Source organism: Carya illinoinensis, chromosome 2, assembly GCF_018687715.1.
Source record: "Carya illinoinensis cultivar Pawnee chromosome 2, C.illinoinensisPawnee_v1, whole genome shotgun sequence".
NCBI classification, from domain to species: domain Eukaryota; kingdom Viridiplantae; phylum Streptophyta; class Magnoliopsida; order Fagales; family Juglandaceae; genus Carya; species Carya illinoinensis.
The window spans coordinates 21,619,684-21,642,000 of NC_056753.1; the positions used below are offsets into that span (position 1 = coordinate 21,619,684).

General features: G+C 38.9%; 1 protein-coding gene across 3 annotated transcripts; it reads right to left on the minus strand.

Moving 5' to 3' along the window:
• Positions 1-283: 283 nt before the first annotated feature.
• LOC122300337 (nuclear export mediator factor NEMF) lies at positions 284-13,507 on the minus strand. 3 transcript variants are annotated; one of them, XM_043110907.1, is made up of 14 exons: positions 13,257-13,506; positions 13,034-13,146; positions 12,643-12,739; positions 12,387-12,511; positions 11,120-11,654; positions 10,810-10,995; positions 9,475-9,768; positions 8,300-8,452; positions 6,273-6,427; positions 5,975-6,080; positions 4,936-5,874; positions 4,264-4,345; positions 1,233-1,592; positions 284-831 (listed from the first exon to the last, which is right to left on the minus strand). In XM_043110907.1, exons 1-14 carry the CDS (start codon positions 13,359-13,361, stop codon positions 638-640), a joined length of 3,444 nt encoding a protein of 1,147 aa, XP_042966841.1. In that variant the 5' UTR covers positions 13,362-13,506; the 3' UTR covers positions 284-637. The 3 variants fall into 3 exon arrangements, with proteins under 3 accessions (XP_042966841.1, XP_042966842.1, XP_042966843.1); XM_043110908.1 differs by lacking the exon at positions 13,257-13,506 and having other exon boundaries at positions 12,653-12,739; positions 13,034-13,076; XM_043110909.1 differs by lacking the exons at positions 284-831; positions 4,264-4,345 and having other exon boundaries at positions 1,433-1,592; positions 13,257-13,507.
• Between the last annotated feature and the right edge of the window lie 8,810 nt (positions 13,508-22,317).

Consider the following 22,317-nt stretch of genomic DNA (forward strand, 5'->3'; position numbering starts at 1 on the left):
CGCTGGCCCCCATCTCCGCGGAGGGGAGGTTTAGAAAGCCTTTTTCTATACTGTCTTTTCGTGCTTTTGGTTTTAGAAAGGATGAGAGCTACACGCACCGCACCTTACCACTCTTCAATAGGTTATCTACTAGGACAAACCAGAATCACCTCATTCCGCCTCTTCCTAGTGTGATGCCCTACAACAGCAGTAAGTCAAAACACAGAAGTTCATAGCTTTCTAGACTTCCAAAACGCTAAAACCACCTTTGCAGCTACCATTTTATTGGTATTTGATCAGAATAGAAAGCTCAAGACCGAAACCTTTATTAGGCTCCATTATTCTTTTGTTTTTCTCTCTGTATGCACCGCTACAGCATTTGTAATGAGATTTTGTTGAGCCCCACCTTTTGTACCTTGACATTATTCACAATGTCTTCTCTCCAAAAAAAGAAAACAAAACAAAGAAATAATTGGCACTTATACGCTACTTAAACTAACCAGATCTCAACACATGCTGTATTAAGATTTCAATTTCTTTTAGGTTAGTATTAGCTAGTATCACAACATACTAGCTAATACATAGACCTCATTTTGTTCTTTCTGGAGCTGTTACCAAGTAAACAAGAGAAGCTAGTTTTCAGTAAGTTGTAATCTGGTTAGCTTCCTCTGCTGCCGCTCTTCTTGCCTTTCTTTTGCTTCTGTTTCAACTGAGTCAGTCCTGCAGCCGTTATCTTCACATTGCCAATAATTGCTGCAACTAGCTCGGGATCTGTACATGCTTTCATTAATTCCTTCTCTCTACTAGTTGCTTCTGGCATGTGGCTAAACAAATTCATGGCAGTTTTTGCGGCTGCAAAAAAGTGAAAAAATAAAAAATAAAAAATAATGGATTATTAATGAATTGGCTATTTTGAAGTTGGGACTTCATCAATAATGTAATGTTCCAAAGGTTAGCCCGCTAAAGCTGTGATACTGTTCCATACATCCACAGTGAGGTTGAAGATAAGAAAAACTTGAAAGGGATGTCCCAACAATGAAGGCAGAACATGCCATCACACACATTGCATGAAATGTAGAGCAGCAATTTTGACCAAGTGAAGATAAGAAGGAAAAAAAAAAAGTTCTCACCAAATGAAAGGGAGGTGTGTTGTGGTGGTGGTGGTGGGTGTTGTTGGGTGTTGGAGACAGAAGTTTAACACAAGCAAGCTTAATAAGAAGTGTAGATATTAGGAAAATGGAAATTTTGGATACCTTTCCCTTTCTTTGCAGTGCCAGGAATTATCTTGACACGGTACTTGTATGATTGGAGTGCATTATAAGGACCACAGACAGGCACAGCATATAAGAGAACATCAGTTGGCAGTGGATTCCCAGTCAAGTAATCCACATCATTTAATTTCCCTTTCTCTTCTTCACCAATCTCATGAACGTCATCTTCTTCCATGGCCACCTTGTCCATCTCGGAAGTATTACCCAAAACCATATGGGGATCACCATCAACACTACCACTTGCATGACTATACGAAGACTCATCTGGATGCTCTCGACAGTCCCGAGACAGGTGACCTACCTTCTTACATCTGTAACATATTTTTATGGCATCATCAGGACCTGCCAGATTAAAAGAATTTCTATGAAATAACCACTTTAGATGATCGTGAACATCAATACAAATAATCAATGTTACTACTTTTTTTTTGGTAAGTAATAAAAGATTTTATTGAAACAAATGTATAAGCATATGTACACAGGAAGTATACAAAAGAAAACACCTAAATACATTCTAGAAAACGGAAAGTGACATCAGAAAATCATGAATGGAAAGACCATTGTTCCCTAAAACTGAAAACCAAGATAGTAAGGAATGAACAAAAAAATTCCAGATTTGTTCTAAACAAAACTCTATCATTAAAAGACCGCTCATTCCTTTCCATCCAAATACAGCACAAAAGATACAAGGGGATCATCTTTCACACCACGCCCACTTGAGAACAGCCATGAATTCCATTCCAGCAAGTAGTTTGACCACTCTCGACGGCATCACCCAATCCAAGATAATTTTGCCAAAACACCATTCCACAAAGCCCTTGCCACCTCACAATGCAAAAGGAGGTGATCCATTGTTCCCCATTCTTTTTGCACATGCAGCACCACTCCATAACAAGAATACCTTGCTTCCTTAAATTGTCCAATGTCGTGATTTTCTCAAAAGAAGCTGTCCAAATGAAAAAAGCCACCTTAGATGGCACATGCGACCTCCAAATACTCTTCCGAGGAAAGGAAGGACTGTCCTGAAAAGACAATAACTTATAATACAAAAAAACAGTGAATTTTTTACTCCCCTTCCAAGTCCACAACATCCTATCCAAGGCATTACCATTAATCCTTAGTGAGTATAAAAAGCTAAAAAAAGTTGCAACTTCATCAATCTCCCAATCTTGAACTGCTGAGTTAAACAAATATCCCACCGAATCACACCATTAGAGCAAGAAAACAGATCTGAAACAACAGCAAACTTATCTGAAGCCAATCTAAAAATAACTGGAAACATACTGAGCCCGCTCACCACACCAAATGTCAAACCAGAAACGGATCCTTGATCCCTCGCCAATAGCAAAGTTCACATGACTAACTAAACTCTCCCAACCCTTTCTAATGAACTTCCAAAGCCCCACACCATAAGTCCCCCAAATGGCATTAGAACACCAACCCCCCATGCACTACCATACTTCCAATCTATGATCTCCCTCCAAAGCGACTCCCCTTCCATTTGATATCTCCATAGCCACTTTCCCAATAACGACTTATTGAAGGACATCAAATTACGAACACTTAGCCCTCCAACCGATATGGAAGTACAAATTTTATTCCTACTAACAAGATGGAACTTAGTAGCTTCACCCATACCATCCCATAGAAAAGCACGAAACAGCTTCTCAATCTGGTTTGCCACTCCTGCGGGCAGTGGAAACAGTGATAGAAAATAAATAGGGAGATTAGAGAGAGTACTCTTCAAAAGAGTGAGTCTACCGCCTTTAGATAAGTAAAGACACTTCCAACCAGCCAACCTTCTCTCAATTTTCTCAACAACCCTGTCCCAAATAGCATGAGCCTTAAAAGGCGCCCCCAACAGGAGATCCAAATATTTCATAGGAAGCGAGGCAATCTTACAGCCCAACAATCTTGCCAAACTATTGATGTTGCACAACTCCCCCAACGGAACCAACTCGGACTTGCCCAAATTCACCTTAAGTCCCGAAACAACTTCAAAGCATAATAGTACAGCCCTTAAGGCTTGAATATGGCCACAGTCTGCATTATAAAAAATGGTGTCATCTACAAAAAGAAGATGCAAAAGAGTAACAGACCCGTTAGTTTCATTACCAACTGAAAAGCTAGATAGAAATCACCCCTCCCTCCCTCCTCTTACAACAACCTCCACCATCCGGCCTCCATAACAATGACAAAAAGGAAGGGAGATAAAGGGTCCCCCTGTCTCAATCTGCGTGAACTATGGAAAAAACCAGCAGGATTGCCATTGATCAAAACCGAGAATTGGGGATTTGAAACACAGTGCTTAATCTATGAACACCTTGCCCCAAAGCCACATCTCTCAAGCATATTGAATAGGAAATCCCAATTCACATGATCAAAAGCCTTTTCCATATCCAGCTTGCAAAGGACACAGGGGGTGCCCTTCCTTAGTTGACTGTCAAGGCATTCATTAGCAATAAGCACCAAATCAAGGATTTGTCTATCCCGAATAGATGCATTTTGGGGCTTAGAGATGATTTGTTCCACGACCTTACTCATTCGATTAGCAACAACCTTCGATGTTATCTTGTAAACCCCACTCACAAGACTAATAGGTTGAAAATCCTTTCGTTTAGAGGCCCTAGGCTTCTTAGGGATTAAGGGTAGGTTTGGGTAGTAAGGAGTGTTGAGAAAAGTAGGTGAAAAGTAATAATAAAGTAATGAATAGTAGTAAAAAGTAGATGAAAAGTAATAAATAGTAGTAAAAAGTAAATGAAAAGTAATAATAAAGTAATGAATAGTAGTGGAGTATTCTGAGAATACTTCAGATACTCTCGGTACCCAAATGTAGCCTAAAGCAATGAAGGTGGCATTAAGAGATTTTTCAAACTTTTTAAAAGAGAACAACTCCCGAAAGCCCCATATGCCATCCGTCTCTACTTTCTACGAACACATGTTACAACTTTTATATATGACAACTGAATTATCCACCCCTACTATGCATTCACAAAAAACTTGGAGAACATACTATTGCCGGGTTTCTTCTCTTTGACTGCAGCTGCATTTCCATTTTGCGTCTCTCCATCAGTCTTGTTTGTTTTTCCAGCAGACTGAAAATTCACAAATATTCAGTTTCAAATTTTTTGATTGGTAATATTTGGTTTTAAATTTATTAGTTGATTAACTAGAAAATGACCATGGAACAACAAAGAGGTACTGGACAAGTTTCCATACAGAATTTGTCAAAAGAAATATCTGCATGGAATCCTAAACTCAAGAAATGAAAACTACAACTGAGTGAGTGTGCAATGAACTCTAATTGGTAATATAGTTAGGGATTTACAGCCTATCCTAAAAACTCTTTTATAAAAATAAATTACAGTGCATTGTCAGTATGTCATCTGTATCTTAACATTGGATTTTACATTTCCTAAAGGCAAAGAACTGAATTACTGCAGGGTAAAAGAACCACCGAAAACTAGCCTTGCTCAACGAGTGGGGTTATATACAGATATTCACAAGCACATGGACACACATGCACCCATATAAACTATGCCCACAGATAAGATTGTCATGGATGGAGAGAAATCAGCACCAAAAAACAGGAAAGAAGAACAAATCAATATAAGAAGGTAGAAGAAATATATGTATCTCTCCTGATGACTGGCATAGAAAGAAAAGTGCAAGTACTTATACTCACAGCCAGTAAAGCCATACGAATGTTCCTTTCTTCCTCATCTTGATCAGCATACTTCTCCTTCATCTTCTTCAGTTTACCCCTCTGTCCACGGCTGATTTTTCCACCACCTGGCACTGTAGTTTGGGATTTTTTCTCTTGATAACCAACAGAAGTATCACTTTCTTGTGGTTTTTCAGTTTCATTATCAACATCTGTGTCTACACCCACACTTTTCTGGCCTTTCTTGAGTTTTCTCCTCCCAGCCTTCGAGATATAAGGTTTATCTTTTGCTATAGCTATTTTCTCTTCAAGATTATTTTTCTCAAATGGATCAATATGAGAAACTTCAAGCCCATAACTTCTACCAGATACACTGGCAGATCCTAGCCCAAGAGCTCGATCAATGAGATCCTCAAGTTGTGGGGTGACTGAAGCAACACCATTCCCAGCAATACCAGATACATTTTCGTTATCAACAAAGGTAGGCCTCTCCTCAACTGAAAATTCATGAGAATCAATATCTTCTGTACTAGTGGTAGTCAAAACACTATGAGCAGGTTCTAGCTCTGATTCTTCAAATACTGATTTATGCAGATCTGTAGATAAATCTGGAATGCTTTTCAATTCCACACTAAGTTTTTCATCCATGACTTCAGTCTGCGACTCTGTATCAGATTTTTCTTTGAGAAGCTGACTATCTTCCACATCATTTATGCTTTCATCTTCACCTCTTACCCTCCTTTCATTTAAATGTGATCCCAAGGAGCTCTCATCCAAGCGAAATAACAATCCAAATCCCATAATAAGAGGGTGTGGAGGAAGAAAGTTTTTCTTCCCACGTATCATAAAACTCCCAACTGTAAGATATTCCCCAGTAGGAGCAGTTTTACTAACCTGGTGAGGGTGAACCCACCAAGCACTTGTTACAATCTTTGAGTCCCATGCCTGACTATGGCAAACCTACATCAAAAAGTAAAAGAAAATTTGTGATCATATTTTTATCTAGCATAGTTATTTACACAACCAAAATGACCAATATATTGAAAGGTTACTGACTTACTGTGAAACATCCTGCTTGGTTTAAAGTCAGAGGAGGTACTGGTTGTTCAGGCCGGTGATTTTTAATCACAGTACTAGAAGCTCCATGCAGATCTCCATGGACATACCTGTTACAGAATCAAAATCAACATCAGAATAGACATAAACTTTAAATTCTCATGAACCCTAGCAACAGCATACTTGTTATATCTGAAGTCATTGAAGATATTACTAGTTTTCCCAGAAAAGGAAAGAAGATAAAAATCACCCAGTCGGGATTTAGCACATATTATAAAAACATGATCCAAGCATTTACTTACAGATCTCCTTTTGACATATAACGCTTGACTATCATCTCATTCTGTTGAGCATCACGCCCACTGATAACTAAATAATTCTCACTGCTGATAAACCAATTAAACTTTTCAAACCAGTGAACTTTGCGCATATGTGAAATTGTGGCAATGGTTTTTTCCTGCATTATTATTTGTAGGAAGAAGACAATCAGCATACAACAACGCATCCAAATTGATAACAACAATTAAAAAACAAAATTTGGGTACAAATTGACAATTATCTGCAGGTCAGACTGCTTTTCCCTTGATACAAACAATGTTGACCATGTATTAGACATGACACCTATGTCAGTGCCTATAGACACCCAAGTCACCAAGTTTGAATCTGGTAAATCTATGAATTACTGGCTGGGAGAACGTAATCCCATTTTTCAAGTTGGAGTGAAAGACCAGCTCAGGTCGAACTCTGGTTTCAGCTTGCAACTTGGCACCGACTCTCTTTTTAGCAGAAACTGATAATTCTGCTCATCTTGCAAATATTCAATTCCAAATACATTTTACTCCATTAAATAAATATTCATACTCTGATAAATCGGCTGTAAATCAAAATGAATGATAAAGAGACTACTAGAACTTCCTTAAATACTCCAATATGAACAGTCTACTTTCTTTTTTATTAACATTAAAATCACCACACAACACAATTGAGGTGATCCTATGTTGTAGTTCACTTTATATCTCTAGCATGAAACACGTTGTGAAACACAATTCCTCTTGCAAGATGAAAACATTTGGGATCTTCAATTCTAAGATCCTGGTTTGAGCATAGAAAAGTACTGAAGGGGATCTAAATTGCTTGGTGATTCCAAGAGGCTATAATTTTAATATTGACTAGTTCTTTTAGAGTATAGGCCAATATGTGGATTGAGCTTTTCTTAAGCCGTTACAAATGATATTGGATACAATCCCAACTCAAAATGTAAGACTTGAGCCTGCCACCTATAATGGAATTGCATGACGAGAACATCAGGGATTTGAGGGAGAGATTGAAATATCCCGGATTGAGTATAGAAGGGTGGTGAAGGGGATCCCACATTGCTGGGGAAGAAGAAGCTTGCCCTTTATTATGATTCCAAGGGACTCCAACTGTGGCATTGACTAGTCCTTCTGAAGTATAGGCCTAGACAATCCCTACCATAAGTGTGGGATTTAAGCCATGCCACCTATGATGGAATGGCCTAACGAAAACGTTAGAGATTTAAAAGGGGGAGGTTGTAATACTCCAGGTTGAAGGAAGAAAGGTAGCAAATGAAACATTGCTTGGAAAGAAAAATTTCTTGCCCTTTATAATGATTTCAAGGGGGGACTAGATCTTTTGGAGTATAACATGTCTTGAGATTTCCTAGGGTTGTTCCATCAATGTGTGCGATCTAATACATAATTGATATTTTTTATTGTTATAAGTACATTATTGATCTTATTAACTGAGTTTATCGTATTTAGCCAGATAATAGCCATAGTTTTTGATAAGTCAGATCATATCATAATCAGGTGCAAAAGACATTTGAGATCCAGGTGCACATTCTCTCATTACACAATGATCATCAAAGCTGCATCCAAAGTAACAAGTTTCACATTAATGTTGAAACTGATGGGCTTTGCACAAATCATCAGTGTGATAAAGCCTATCGAAAGCTCAAATAAGGCGCTGATAGAGATTTACTGACAAAACTACCAGCCACCCCAATCTAATTCACGATAGCCATACTTGTGAGGAAATTTATAAGCCAATCAATCAAGCAAATATGCGCAGTTGGCTAGCAAAGGAAATCTGGTACAGAAATCTGTTTAATAAGGACAATTAAGGATCACATCCCTTGCATATTCTACATTATAGCCAGCAAACACCACTCCCCCCCTCTTTCTCAAAAAATGAAAAAACATATCCTGACAAGTCTACGACCATTAAGTAATTATATAGTTTAGTTCACACATGAAATTAGAGTTCAGCATTTCAGCACATCACATGTAGCAGTGAATGATGAAACTACCTGTGAAAGCTGTAGACGAGTCTTTCTCTCAGCAGCTTTAAAAGCCTTTTCATGTGCTGTAACGGTCTTTTCCTGTTTGTTCTCCTGTTTTTTCTTCATTTCATACCACCGCCGAGCATTGGCATGTGCTGAAAGAGCTAAATCAACTTCAACCTAAAAAATTATATTATAATAATCGAAAGTACAAGTTTAGACACATTTTATCATATTGATTGGGAGTTCAAAACAATGCCAAAGAAAACGATAAGCTTCATAAGAGATGGCAAACATGGAGGTAAAAGATGGCTACAATGCCAATGATAACAGCAATAATTATAGAACATTTCATAAGTGACGCTACTCAAATCTTATTTGTCATTCAGCTGGTCAGACATTAAACAACTTATCAACTTTGCCACACTCATCCTACACTTTGTGCATAGACTAATCTGAGACCAACTGTCCAAACCATCCTGTTCCTTAAACTCAAGTCCACCTCAACTCATCAGGAGATGCTCCCTCCTTCCAATTGGTTCAAAGTTAACACAGATGAAACATTTGATTCTTTGAGAAAGATTGATTGTATCTCAGATGTGGTTAGAGATCATAATGGGAATATGGTGACTAGCAAATTATCTAAAATCATGGCTCAGTGCTAGTGACAGAAGCATGGCCAACATATAAAACGGTTTTTCTACTACACTCTTCACACGCTAGTCAAGCCATCCTTTATGAAGAAAAATGAAATGTTACTAAATCCTATTCTTGTGCTCATTGTTCATGGGAAATCTCAAGTATTGAAAGCCACCATCTTGAAGTGAGTTGATGATCGCCTTATAGGTCATGGAATTAAGTGGCTAATGGAGTAGCTTAACAAGTTGCTGTTGTGTCAAAAAGATGCTATTGCCTAAGAATGTCTCTCAAAGGACTTCCCGGCTTCCAAATTCACTTGAATGTCTTTCTCTTTTGTTACTTTTTTCTTCAACCAAAACAAAAATTATTGATAAAGACAGAAATATAGCACATTCATATCCATGCATATGAACATAGATGCGGCTACAGAAGTCAATGATAGAAGTGCATAAAATGCAGAATAAGCTGTGAATGTTTCGTTCTTTTTTTTTTTTTTTTTTTTTTTCAAATTATCTCAAGTAGATGCGGAAGTAAAGAATACCACATCATAATTCATGTAACACCTTATCCACTGGGAATGTCTTCTCATCATCATCCATTTCATCAAGGTTGTTGCTCAACAGCAACGTCATGCAATTTCTTTCAAGATGGAGCTTGTCAATGAGTCCAGCCACAGGATTTCCAGATTTCTTCTCCTCCTTCACCATACGAGCTAGGTCTTCCCAACTCATGCCCTTTGCAAGAGCCACCCGCACAGCTAATATTGCAGCATCCACATCTTCCAAGTTGTATTCTATCAACTCCGCCATTCTAACAGAACGATCAACTTCATTCCTCAATGTATGCACACGATTTTCCTACAGTGTAGGATATAGCAATGTTAAAAGGAGGAAAGGAAGGTTTGCAAAAAAAAAAAAAAAATCTTATCCTCATTAATGTATATCAAAAATTTAAGTAAGAATCATAAAAATGTGGGATAAAATCCTGATCAAAGAGATCACTGATATCTGACTATTACAATATTGTTCTTTCCAATGAAGACATTATAGTGTAAGGAAATCAAGGAATCTACATGCATGACTATTACAATATTGTTCGCATGCAAACCCAAAACGTCAAGTCAAAGCCAATCGGTTGAATAGATACATGCATGGCTAAGTTCTCATTTGTCTCATTTCCATCATCACCGACAAAAAGCTAATCAAATTTGTCATGACTACATAGCAACCACCTTACTGCAATCTATATTTTATTTTATCATCAAATCCTGTGATGCTGGGAAAAGAACCGATCTTTTAATTTTTTTTTTTTTTTTGATTGGCACCGGGTGTCCAAGAACAGCATCCCAACTAATCCCAGGGTGCTGATCTTTAACTTTGACTCCAATATATTTTTTACCAAAGATATATACAAGCAAACAAAATAATGCAGAAATGAAAGTCATCTCCATCCATTCCTCCAACTTCAGAAAGACTCTGAACCCGCAAGTCAATTGCACCTTATTTACGACAAGGCATATTTTTCAGCAGAAGAGACAAAGCCAACTCCCATAAACATAAACAATAAAAGCAAGCTCAAGGATGGAGATGGTACTAAAATCAGGGAGTGCCAAAGTAGAACCATTTAGTGAAGAAACAAATACCAGTCAAGATGCACGTAACTCTGATACTCATTAGGACACATGGCATAGCAAAAAAGGGGAAGAAGAATGTAGATCTAAGAACTAATTTTCCATGGGTGAACAACATTAGGAATTTCAGTCCCAAACCTCATCCCCACCCAAAACAAAAAAAAAAAAAAAACCAGATTGAGAGAGAATTCAGTTTGATTGTCAAGTCAAATCATCTCATTGAGGTGTATTTAATCAGTCTTTACACTTCAGAGAAAAAGAAGCAAACCTGATCCAAACGTATTTTATTTAGTTTCTGGACAGCAGAGCTCTCTTTTGCCTTTTGCTGTTGTTCTGACCTTTGACTCTCAATTTTGCTGTAGAACTCATCCAAAGCTGCATCAAATGTTTCAAACTTTACGTACTCCCTCATCTTGAGCTGGTTCAGCAGCATGGGGCAGAATTCATCATAGATCTGCAAAGGATGCCAAAAAAAAAAAAAAAACTGTAAAATATTCAACCATGATGCTTAGATGTGACTGGCACTTTCTTACCGTCAAAACACAAGCTAAAAGAAAAGCTACAGTTTTAATAATGACCTGGCCAGTACTTCCTGGTTCAGAAAACGTACAGTCCTTTCCCAAATTCTGTTTCTGAATCAAAATGAATCCTTCAGGAACTCTATCTCCTGAAATAATATCCTCCAGCCAGTCCTCAAACTTCTTAACAGCTTGGACCAAAACCTGAACTGTGTCATCATCCCATTTGTTATCTTTAGGAACCTTTGTACTAGGAACTAGACTGGCATCTAGTAAAATATGCTCAGCAAGTGCAGGTCCATAGCCAAGTCCCTCCCCAAGGACAGTTTTCAACGTGGCCTGTTTGGCACGAGAAACGTCAACATTTTTATTTGACTCAAATGACTTCCCACCTTTATGGCTACCATGCTTTTCTTTTGTTGCTGCTGAGACATTGGTTCCCGTTCCATTATTCTCAACAGGTTCATTGTTATCAGGTTCCTTGGAAAAAGTAAGGGCTGCTTGCAACTTTGCAGCAGTAGTTCGCTCAAAAACTCGACAAATTTCAGTAGGATAACGATGACGTGACATAATTGCAACCCCTTTATCATCATCCCTGTTGTTGACAAGTTCTTATTATCTCTATTAAACAAGAAGCATAACAGGAGCTACCAAAGATTATGCTGGCCGCGTTTTAAGGAAAGAAATTGTAACATCCAACAATAACACAATGAATGAAGCAAAAAAGCCTAGCAACAGGCTCCAATAAAAACACCAGCATAATTAAGGTATCTCAGCAACCCCTAGGCAGTTGGGACACCCAAGAAAAAAGCATGACCAAGCAATGTCTAGTGAACAGAGACAATTCTTCTGATATCTTTGTAAAATTTTCAAAATAAGCAAACTAAATAGATGCAAGTCATCCAGAATATGAAGTAGATTTGTTGGCAGCTGGCTAGTAGCAGTTATCAAAGGTCTAGCTCTTAAACTCAGTACAGGAAAAAGGGAGAAAAGAATACATATGACCTTTGAGCTAATGAATTTTACTATTTCTTTTTTTCGAGTGATAAATTATGGTAACAAAAGAATTGAACAAAGATTGCTAAAATCCAGCTTTGTTTCTGTTTAATCACTAGCCGATCAGCACATCAGAATTCAAAAGTCTATATCACACAATGTAGATGAGCGATGTATGTTGGAATTTATGAGGTACGACATGCATCTAGTGAAAACAGTATACTTTTTCTCATTGTTAAGTTATACATGCACCAACTGGTCTTGAACCTATGACCTCAGTTTCCGGGGAAAGAGTCATGCCCACAAATAAAATGAATACTGAATCACCAACCTGTGGGAACGGAGAAGCGTCAAGACCATAAAATCAGAATCTGTGAGAAGAATGTTCCCTTGTGCATACAGCTCTAATATAACATAGTGTGCACTGGCCCCGAGTCCAAATTGAAAAAGAATAATCTGTAACAAGGTTAAAAAAAATCAAACACCATTAAGCTAACCAAAACCAAGGAACAAGAAAAGAAGTAATTAATTAATTAAAAGTCCAAGCACTTCTAATGCGTGAATGAATATCCCAAAATTGTCTATACCCGATCATACCCAAGCTGCCGTACATCCTCAAGTCTCCTGGTGCGTATATGCTTCCTTAATTTGAGAGTAAACCCTGAAGGGGTATTACTTTTGTCCCTATTGACGGTGAAGAACAAAGCTTAGTGGAACTAGAAATTAAGCATTTATACTTCTATTTATTTGTTTTATTTTCCAGTTTAGCGAAATAAAGCATACAAGCAGAAGCATTTATAAACATTTTAAATAATTTCACTGAAGTCCCTGTTGCCAATCAAATAATACTAATTTCACTGAACCCACTAACTATCTAGAAAAAGAAATAAATATATAAATTCTTTTTGCATTTCTCAGAAGCCAAACGCATGTAGTAACAATTAGGGGAAGCGTGCAATTTTATCAATGAAGTCTCACCGAACATATGCGGTAGTGTGCAATCTGGCACCACTTTCCACCAACAACAGAACCTTCTCGCTCTCCCCGGATTCCGTGACCCCACTACTATTCATCAACTTGAATACATACGTCTGCGAAAGTTCACACACACCATAACCAATTCCAGACTCAACAGTATATATATTTGTATTATGCGTGAATCTATTTGGAATTACGGTTTGGGAAAAGAGAAGGAATAGACCTTGGGAGAGAGATCATAGACATTGGAACAACGCATGCCGATTAGCCTACGCAAGCACTTGACCTCTGCGGCCACATCGGCCGTGTTCATGCGCACCTTCACCATCTCTCTCTCTCTCGCTCTCTGCTATTGAGGTTTTGTTCGTGGATTGCGAGCTTTGATGAAAAACAATCAGAGCGGCTATCGAGTTTCAGTCCGCGAGAACGGAGAAAAAGACGAGATTCAAGCTCAATTCTTACCCTCTTCCCTTCAATAAAAATAAGAGAAATGAAATATACGTTTGAAAAAAATAAAATAAAATAAAAATAAAATATTATTAGAATATATATAGACGATATTATACGGTCCATAAAAATGGATTCATTTGCAATCTAAATAGAGAAATAATTTGTGCAGTCGTCGTGCAGTCGCTTTGAAAAAAATGAATTAATATAGGACCTATATGAAAAAAAAAATTATTTTTATAACTTTTTTTTATTCATTCTGTATAATCATGAAAAAAAAATATTTTTATAATTTTTTTTTATTTATTCCGTACAGCCGACTGCATTTGCCGACTGCGTCTAGCAAAGCCCATCTAAATATAGGAATAGACAAAATTTTTTCCATTTTATCATTAACTTGACCAGAATACCCTTTATTTCTAAATAAAAAACCAGTCCAAAATCTAAAGCTAATTCTGGAATCTGATATATTTCGATCCGAATGATTGCCTTCATTAGTTTAAGTATCAATAGGTGTTTCCACATTCATGTTTGTTTCTTGGAGTAATTGAAATCCTCCCAAGAAGACTTGATCAATATACAAGGAGAGTACAATTTGCTGCCCAAGCTCACATCACAACAAGAGCACTTCAAATTCTCCTCCCCATTTTCGCCACCACTTTGAATGAAAACCAATCTTATTCATCCATAGAAAGAAAGCAAACCTCTTTGACAATTTTGGATAGTCAAGTTACGATGGGATGAGCAAGCCTCACACATATCTTGTGATTGGACAAGTTTCCGATAATTTGAGTAGTAACTTAGTTTGGAAATCTCGGAGGCTTGAGCTTCACAAACAAGATCTCTATAAGAAGTTTTACTCTTTCCAGACTCCAATATATTCTAGGATGGCATAGATGAGAACAATTGTGATTCTGTAGGTGTTTCCGTGCAAACTTGTTGGTTGTCTTTGATGTTGCTCTATTGTTGGAATGTACCGAGAGAGGAGAATATCAAAATGGGGTTTTAGGCTAGTATTAGCGTTGATGATTAGAGAGAGAGATGGAGTGAATAAGATAAAAAAGAGAAGCTGTTGAAAATAGAAGAGAAGAGAATTTGAAGCCCAATGGGTACTCGAGGAAGGGGATGGAATTGCAATCTGGGTACTTGAATTGAAGCCGACTGGAATTATAACATGGGCTGAATGGGTACTCGACGAAGAGGGTCCTCTTTTGATGAAGGAGACGGCAACGTCAATGCCAATGGATTGCTATGTAGGCGATGGCTACAATGACGGCTATGGCAACAGTGATGGTGAAAGGGCGAGGGCAAGAGGGCAACGGGTGACGTTTCATCGAGGAAGGGATTTCACCCCTTGGTTGCTCTAGGAATCAGAGGCATGGAATAATTTTTCTCTTGATGAAATGCTCTGCTTCGTTTCATCTATAAATGAAACCTTTTGTTTTATTTAGGCTTGCAAAGCAGTCCACATTTGTGGATTACAAGAAGAATTATTCTTTTAATATTATTATTCTTTTAAGATTTAAAAAAATTAAATTATTTATTAAATTTTTTGTAAAAATTTAGAAAAGTTGTAATAATCAGAAAAGATGAGATTAGATGAGTTGAGATAAAAACTAAAAGTTGAATAAAATATTACTAAAATATTATTTTTTAATATTATTCTTATTTTGGAATTGAAAAAAGTTGAATTGTTGTTTATATTTTATATAAGAATTTAGAAAAATTATAATGACGAAATGAAATGAGATAAAATTATATGAAACACATCTTATATTTAATCGGAATCTTAATAGACAAATTTTATGCTGGACTTTGATTAAAAATGGACACATTATAAAATATATAAAAAAATAGTACTTTTAAGTGAAACTCATAATTTTATAAAATGTCAACATAAAATTTATCTATTTAAAACTTGTATTTAACATTATTCTAAAAATAAATCTGACTAGTCACATCTTTATAAACGAATTTGAATAGGTAAAATTGTAAAAATATATTTTGTTGAGAAATTTTTTGGGATATTTTTAGTAGAGTTTGAGAAGATCGTAGGGGCAAATAACTGACTACAAATAATGAGATTTGATGTCTCCTCCCCTCTTGCGAAAGGTGGGGTTCTCTCTCTACTGTTCACTTGAACGTAGAGGTCTCCCTCTTGAACTTAGGTTGAAGAGGTTAGTTCAGTTTCTTTCTTCCTGACTGTTAGTTCTCTTAGTATCGTGTATGGCGGACGAGTTGTCTAGTCTTTACGAGGGCCTATGCCTCACGGAGGAGGAGAAACAAGAAATTTCCATACCATCAGAGGAAGTTCAAGTTTCCTTGGAAAAAAGCAAGAAGTGCTTGGCTGCCCACGTTATCGTAGGAAAAGAAGTCAATAGGGGAGCCTTTCAGGCTACTATGATCAAGGCTTGGAAAGTGGAGGGTTAGACCTCCTTTAAGAATCTTGGTTCCAACAGGTTTTTAATTGAGTTTCAAAACTCTAAGGACAAAGAAAGGATAATGGCGGCTAGGCCCTGGTCGTTTGACAGATCCTTGGTTTGTCTCTTTAACTGTGAAGGCTGCTTGGCTCCTAAGGACATAGCTTTCAACGAAGAACCTTTTTGGCTGCAACTACATGACTTGCCTTTCGCTGGCATGAACAAAACCATGGGAGAAAAGCTAGGTGCTGCTGCAGGCACTGTGCTATCGGTGGATGTAGATGCCAATGGAATGGCCTGGGGCAGTTTCCTCAGGGTTAAAGTACTGGTTAATATACTGAAACCTCTCACGCGTGGTAGGTTTATCACTATGGGAGAGAAACGCTTTTGGATACCCTTCAAATACGAAAGACTCCCCATGTTCTGTTTCCACTGTGGTGCCATCAAACACTCGGGATTCTCCTGCCCAGCATCACCCTTGAGAAGCAAGCCGCTTGAAGAAACAGCACCTCAGTACGGTTCTTGGCTTAGAGCTAACACACAGCTGAGAAATTTCCCAACATTCAGTAAGAATGAGGGTGTCTTCGAAAATTCAAGTAGTTGGCGCCAAAACAAACCTGGGGACAGTAGGGTTGAAGAAGGTGGGATGGGACAGAATACCTCTGGGACTAACAATGTAGATGACGAGCAAGCTGACATTGGAAGTTCAGACAACTATCAGCTGAGAGGACCTTTACTCGGAAAAGGAAAAATGAGCAGCTCTAAGGATCACAATGGACAAGCTCTTCAGGTAAGTTCTGATAGCCTCGAAACCCCCTTTCTGACTCATGTACTATCAACGGATCCTCTGACCTCTAAAGGGATCCTGTCCAACCTTAGTCCTTCTATGGCCCCTACTGATAGCAGAAACTCTAGTCCTCACCGAGACACGGTCCAGGTTAGTTCGCCTTCCCATAACTCCCCATTGAAACAACCCATTACTGGTACTACTAAAGGGCCTACTTGGAAGAGGAGGGCAAGAGGTCTGGGCCCTCATATCCCTGGCCCAACAGACTCTTTTATGAGTGATCCTTACGTCTCAAAACAAAAGAAAAGGCTTGGTGAAGAACATATAGAGCCTATCATGACCAGAAGAAGAACCAAGCAAGCTAAGTTGGCAGTGGCTGGGGCCCAGCCCTGCCAGTCCCCATGAAACACTTAGCCTGGAACTGCCGAGGGCTTGGGAACCCTCGGACAGTTCGTGAACTTCATCTAATGGTGAAGGAAAAGAGCCCGGAAGTAGTATTCCTATGTGAAACCAAGTGTGGAAGGAGAAGGATTGAGTATACTCGGGATAAGCTGCATTTTGACCACTGCTTCTCAGTGGACAGTACTGGAAGAAGTGGAGGCTTGGCCTTCATGTGGAAGGATGGAATCGATGCTGTGTTGGATACTTACTCTACTCACCATATCTCAATTACCATAACCTTGGATAACTGTAACAAAAAGTGCACTCTAACAGGCTTCTATGGACAGCCAGTGACCTCTAAAAGAAATGGTAGTTGGGACTTGCTTAGACTTATTCAGTCCAAGATTCATTACCCATGGCTTTGCATGGGTGACTTTAATGAAATCCTGCTTCAGGATGAACAATTTGGTGCTACGATACGTCCTTTCAAGCAGATGGAGGAATTTAGATTGGCTTTGGTGGATACTGGACTTATGGATATTGGTTTCATAGGATCAAAGTTCACCTGGTGCAATAAAAGGGCAGGATCTGATTTCACTAAGTGTCGACTGGACAGGGCCTTGGTTAATGATGCATGGCTAAACCTCTTTGAAGTAAACCAGGTTTATGTCCTACCAGGACTTTGCTCAGACCATAATCCGTTGTTTATCCAAAGCTTGAACCCAGCTCACTTGTTAGGCCCCAAACAGAAGCCTTTTAGATATGAGGCTGCTTGGGGGACAAGAGAGGGTTGCACTGAAGTCATAAAAGCTGCATGGAAACTGTGTTACCCTCGAAGGTCTAAGCTAGAATCTACTCGAGAAGGCCTAAAAACTTGTAGGGACAAACTGAGGGTATGGAGCAAAGAAGCTTACAGAAACCAGAGGAAGCTACTCAAACAACAGATTGAAAAGATTAAAGCCCTACAATTAGCTAATACTGGTCAGCTAAATAGTCAAATTAGCTCACTACAGAAAGAAGTGGATGGTTACCTGGAAGAAGAAGACCTGAAATGGAGACAAAGAGCCAAGCAGAGGTGGCTTCAGGAGGGAGACAGGAATACCAGCTTCTTTCACAAGAGTGCCTCTCAAAGGAAAAAAGTGAATACTGTCAAGCAAGTTAAAAGTGAGGATGGAACTCTAGCCTCTAGTATAGAGGAGATAGCCAAAACCTTCCAGGACTTCTACCATAATCTATTCTCATCATCTAACCCGAGAGGTATAGAGGCTGCTCTCGCCTCTCTGCCACCCTCAGTCACAATTGAGATGAATTGCTCCCTGACTAGGCCTTATTCTGCTCAAGAAGTGGAAGTAGCTATCAAAGGCATGAACCCCCTCGGATCACCTGGCCCAGATGGCTTCCCAGCAGTTTTTTATCACCAACACTGGACCAGCATTGGAAAGGAAGTTACAGCAGCAGTTCTTGAAGCACTCAATACCAGAAAGGGTTTCAATGAGATCAACCAAACTTTCATTTCTCTGATTCCGAAGAAGAAGTGTCCTCAGATGGTAACAGATTTCAGACCAATTAGTCTCTGCAACGTTTTCTATAAAATCATTTCTAAAGTGATAGCCAATCGACTCAAGCTCATACTGCCTAAGCTCATCTCCCCCACTCAGAGTGCATTTGTCCCTGGCAGGCTGATTTCAGACAATGTGATTGTTGCCTATGAGCTATTGCACTCTATGCAAAACAGATTGAAAGGAAAGCATAATGGCTACATGGCTTTAAAGCTTGATATGAGCAAAGCCTATGATCGAGTCGAGTGGGAGTTTCTGCATAAAGTGATGCTTAAAATGGGGTTTGATAGCATATGGGTGGACTTGGTAATGCAGTGTGTTACCACTGTTAGCTATTCCCTTCTAGTCAATGGTGCTCCCCAAGCTTTCTTCTCCCCTTCTAGAGGAATCAGACAGGGGGATCCCCTATCCCCCTACTTGTTCATTATTTGCTCTGAATTCCTTAGTCATAGCCTCAACCAAGCTGAAATGCAGAGTCTAATATCAGGGATCCCAGCTGCTCGAGGGGCTATCCATGTAAACCATCTCTTCTTTGCAGATGACAGCTTAGTCTTTTGCAAATCCAATCCAACAGAATGGAGTATAGTGCAACAAGTCCTAAGCAACTATGAACAAGCATCGGGACAGAGACTTAATCTTGATAAATCATCTATCCTCTTCAGCAGTAACACCAAGGTAGAAACCCAACGTGCCATCTTGCAGCTTGCAGGGATTAAAGCTTCAGGCACCTTTGAGAAATATCTGGGCCTGCCATCTTATGTGGGAAGAAGTAAAGTCAAAGCTTTCAACTCAGTACTGGACAGAATCAAAGCAAAAATGGCCAATTGGAAAATCAATGTACTGTCTCAGGCTGGGAAAGAAACTTTATTAAAAGCAGTCTTGCAGTCCATCCCTTCCTATAGTATGGGTATTTTCAAATTCCCAAAAACCATCCTTATGAAGGTTAACCAGCTTTTACAATCCTTCTGGTGGGGCAGAAAGGGTAATAGATCCAAAACTCACTGGTTGAACTGGCAAACACTGGGGAAATCCAAACAATGTGGAGGTCTAGGATTCAGGGATTTTGAATTCTTCAACTTAGCACTCCTAGCTAAACAGGGTTGGAGGGTGATCCAAAGTCCCTTATCCGTTGCTGCTCAGGTCCTCAAAGCTAAATATTTTCCTAACTCAGATTTCCTATCAGCAAAGTGTAGACCCAGTGACTCCTATCTATGGAAAAGCTTCATTTCTGCTAGACCAGTTCTTGAAGAAGGTCTCCTTTGGAAAGTTGGAGATGGTAGCAAGATTAAGGTTTGGAAGGACAAATGGATTCCATTTCCCTCGTCCTATCAGGTGCAGTCACCAGTCAACATCCTGGGAGCAGAAGCTGTGGTCTCTGAACTTATTAGCCCCGACTCTATGCAGTGGGATCTTCCTCTTATTAATGCAATCTTCTCGAAGTCTGAGGCAGCTCTCATTAGCAAAATCCCCATTAGTCCTTGCAGAAGCAGTGACCTGTTGACCTGGAGATGCTCAGCCAATGGTAAATTTACTGTGAGGAGTGCCTATCACCTACAAGGCTCAATTAGAGAGAATAGAATGGGACAATCCTCAAACCAAACCTCACTTTCAAGCTTTTGGAACAGGCTGTGGGGAATCAAGGCATCTCAAGCTACAAGAAACTTTCTCTGGAGAGCAGCAACCGAGTCCCTTGCCACAAACCTCAACTTGTTTACAAGGAAAATGATTGAGTCCCCCCTCTGCCCAATATGTTCCCTCGAGCCTGAGTCAATCTCCCATGCAATATGGTCCTGCAGTGCAGCTCAAGATGTGTGGTCGATGAGGTCTAAAAGAATTCAAAAACTGAGTATTCATGCAGGTCCAGTCAAGGAAATACTAGGGCCTATCCTAGCCCAGTTTCTTCCATTGGAGATCAGTGAAGTGGCTACTACAGCAAAAGCTATCTGGCAGAGAAGAAATGCTTGGCTATTTGAACAGCAGTTCCACTCCCCTTCCCAGGTCTCTAAGCAGATTGATCACCAGATGTACTCTATAAGGACATGGTTGGAGGCTGAACCTAAACAGTCAAAGACCTCCAGTCGACTCAGCAGCAAGTGGAGTGCACCTCCACCAAATGTGTTCAAGGTCAATTGGGATGCAGCCATTGATAGAGTTAACTCAAAGCTGGGTATTGGAGTGGCTGTTAGGGACTCAGAGGGCTTGTTTGTGGCGACCCTTTGCTCCTCCATGGATCTGGTCCCTGATCCACTCTTGGGTGAGGCAGTAGCAGCCCGGAGAGCTACCTCCTTTTGTATTGAACTGGGACTGACTGACTTCATCCTTGAAGGGGATTCCCAAGCAGTGGTTCAAGCAGTCCAACATAGTGAAGACAGTTGGAGCTCTAGTGGAGTTGTCATCCGAGATGTCAAGCTCATGCTCACCAGGTCTAGCCGCTGGTCAATCCAGTTTGTCCCTAGGGAAGCCAATGTTTTAGCTCATCACTTGGCTAAGTATGGCCTGTCTTGCTCAAAAGAATGTATTCTTATTGAGGATTATCCTCCTTGTATTCAGCATTTGCTCTAATGAATGAATACCTTCCTTTCAAAAAAAAAAAAAAAAAAAAGAGAAGATCGTAGGGCATTGAAAACGACTAATATCTCTGACCAAATTCTATTCTCACTTTTATTCTTCCATCACGTAAAATGTGGTATTTTTATTGCCTTTGGATTATCTTTTAATTGTTTTTTTTTTAAAAAAAATGGGTAGAAAATATTACTTTATGGCAGTAAGATGAATGTGGAATGAGAATACGACATATAAAATTTTCGATTAAAAATATATTCAAAACAAAATTTTTCACGATGAATGTTATTCTAAGACCTCTTATATCATATATTACTTACGTGATATAATTTGATTTAAAAAATTCATTTCAAAATTTGAATTTTATAAATTGAATCTTATTATTTAAATAATGTGGATGATATACTCTATGCACCAACATGAAAATAGAATAATTCTATAATTACATTTATGTAACCCACATGGTAATGGAAGTAGGGGATTGTAGGGATTTGAAATGGAATTGTATATTAATTAAGCAAGAACAGCTCTCTTCGAGGGGAGCATCTCCAAATCTCAAAGAATGGTAAAAATCAAAAGGTTCCAAATGCTTCTCTCTTTCTTGAGGCTACTATTTTTACTACAATAGAGAAATTATTGATGTACCCCTAATGCCCACAACTATTATAGATTCTACTACTGTTTACAATATTATTGCTAATAACACAAACAAATCCTAATAAGAGAATTGGCCCATGGCCCAATAGAAAGGCCTTCTACCTTATACTTGATACAACCTATCAGTGATACAACCCATCTTGACCCTTCAAACTTTAATTGCCTAGGTTAAGCTTTAGATGTCTTCTATAACTCAAACTCCCATGGTTCTCCTTCTACTTGGCGGTGTTTAACAGATCTCCTCCCCATTAAAATACCTTGCCCATAAGGTGGTGGTATTATGCACATTGCTAATGATAGGGCTCCCACAATGCTTCCTCCTACGGTTATTCCTACCATCTCACTAGAAGCTCAACAAAAGGCTGATTCTTGACCTTCTTCATCGTCTAAGTAAGCACTTCTTCTAGTTCTGGTCTGAGAGTTCCCACAACCTTCCTCTTATGGTTGTCCCTACCACCTCACTGTTGAAAC

What these genes read in the sequence shown, in the direction of transcription:
- LOC122300337 (XM_043110907.1), bottom strand. Translation starts at nt 13,361, where the DNA reads ATGGTGAAGGTGCGCATGAACACGGCCGATGTGGCCGCAGAGGTCAAG. An exon ending in CACACTACCGCATATGTTCG is followed by an intron (nt 12,740 to 13,033) that starts GTGAGACTTCAT and finishes CACCGTCAATAG; the next exon opens with GGACAAAAGTAATACCCCTT. An exon ending in AGACATTCCCAGTGGATAAG is followed by an intron (nt 8,453 to 9,474) that starts GTGTTACATGAA and finishes ATAATTTTTTAG; the next exon opens with GTTGAAGTTGATTTAGCTCT.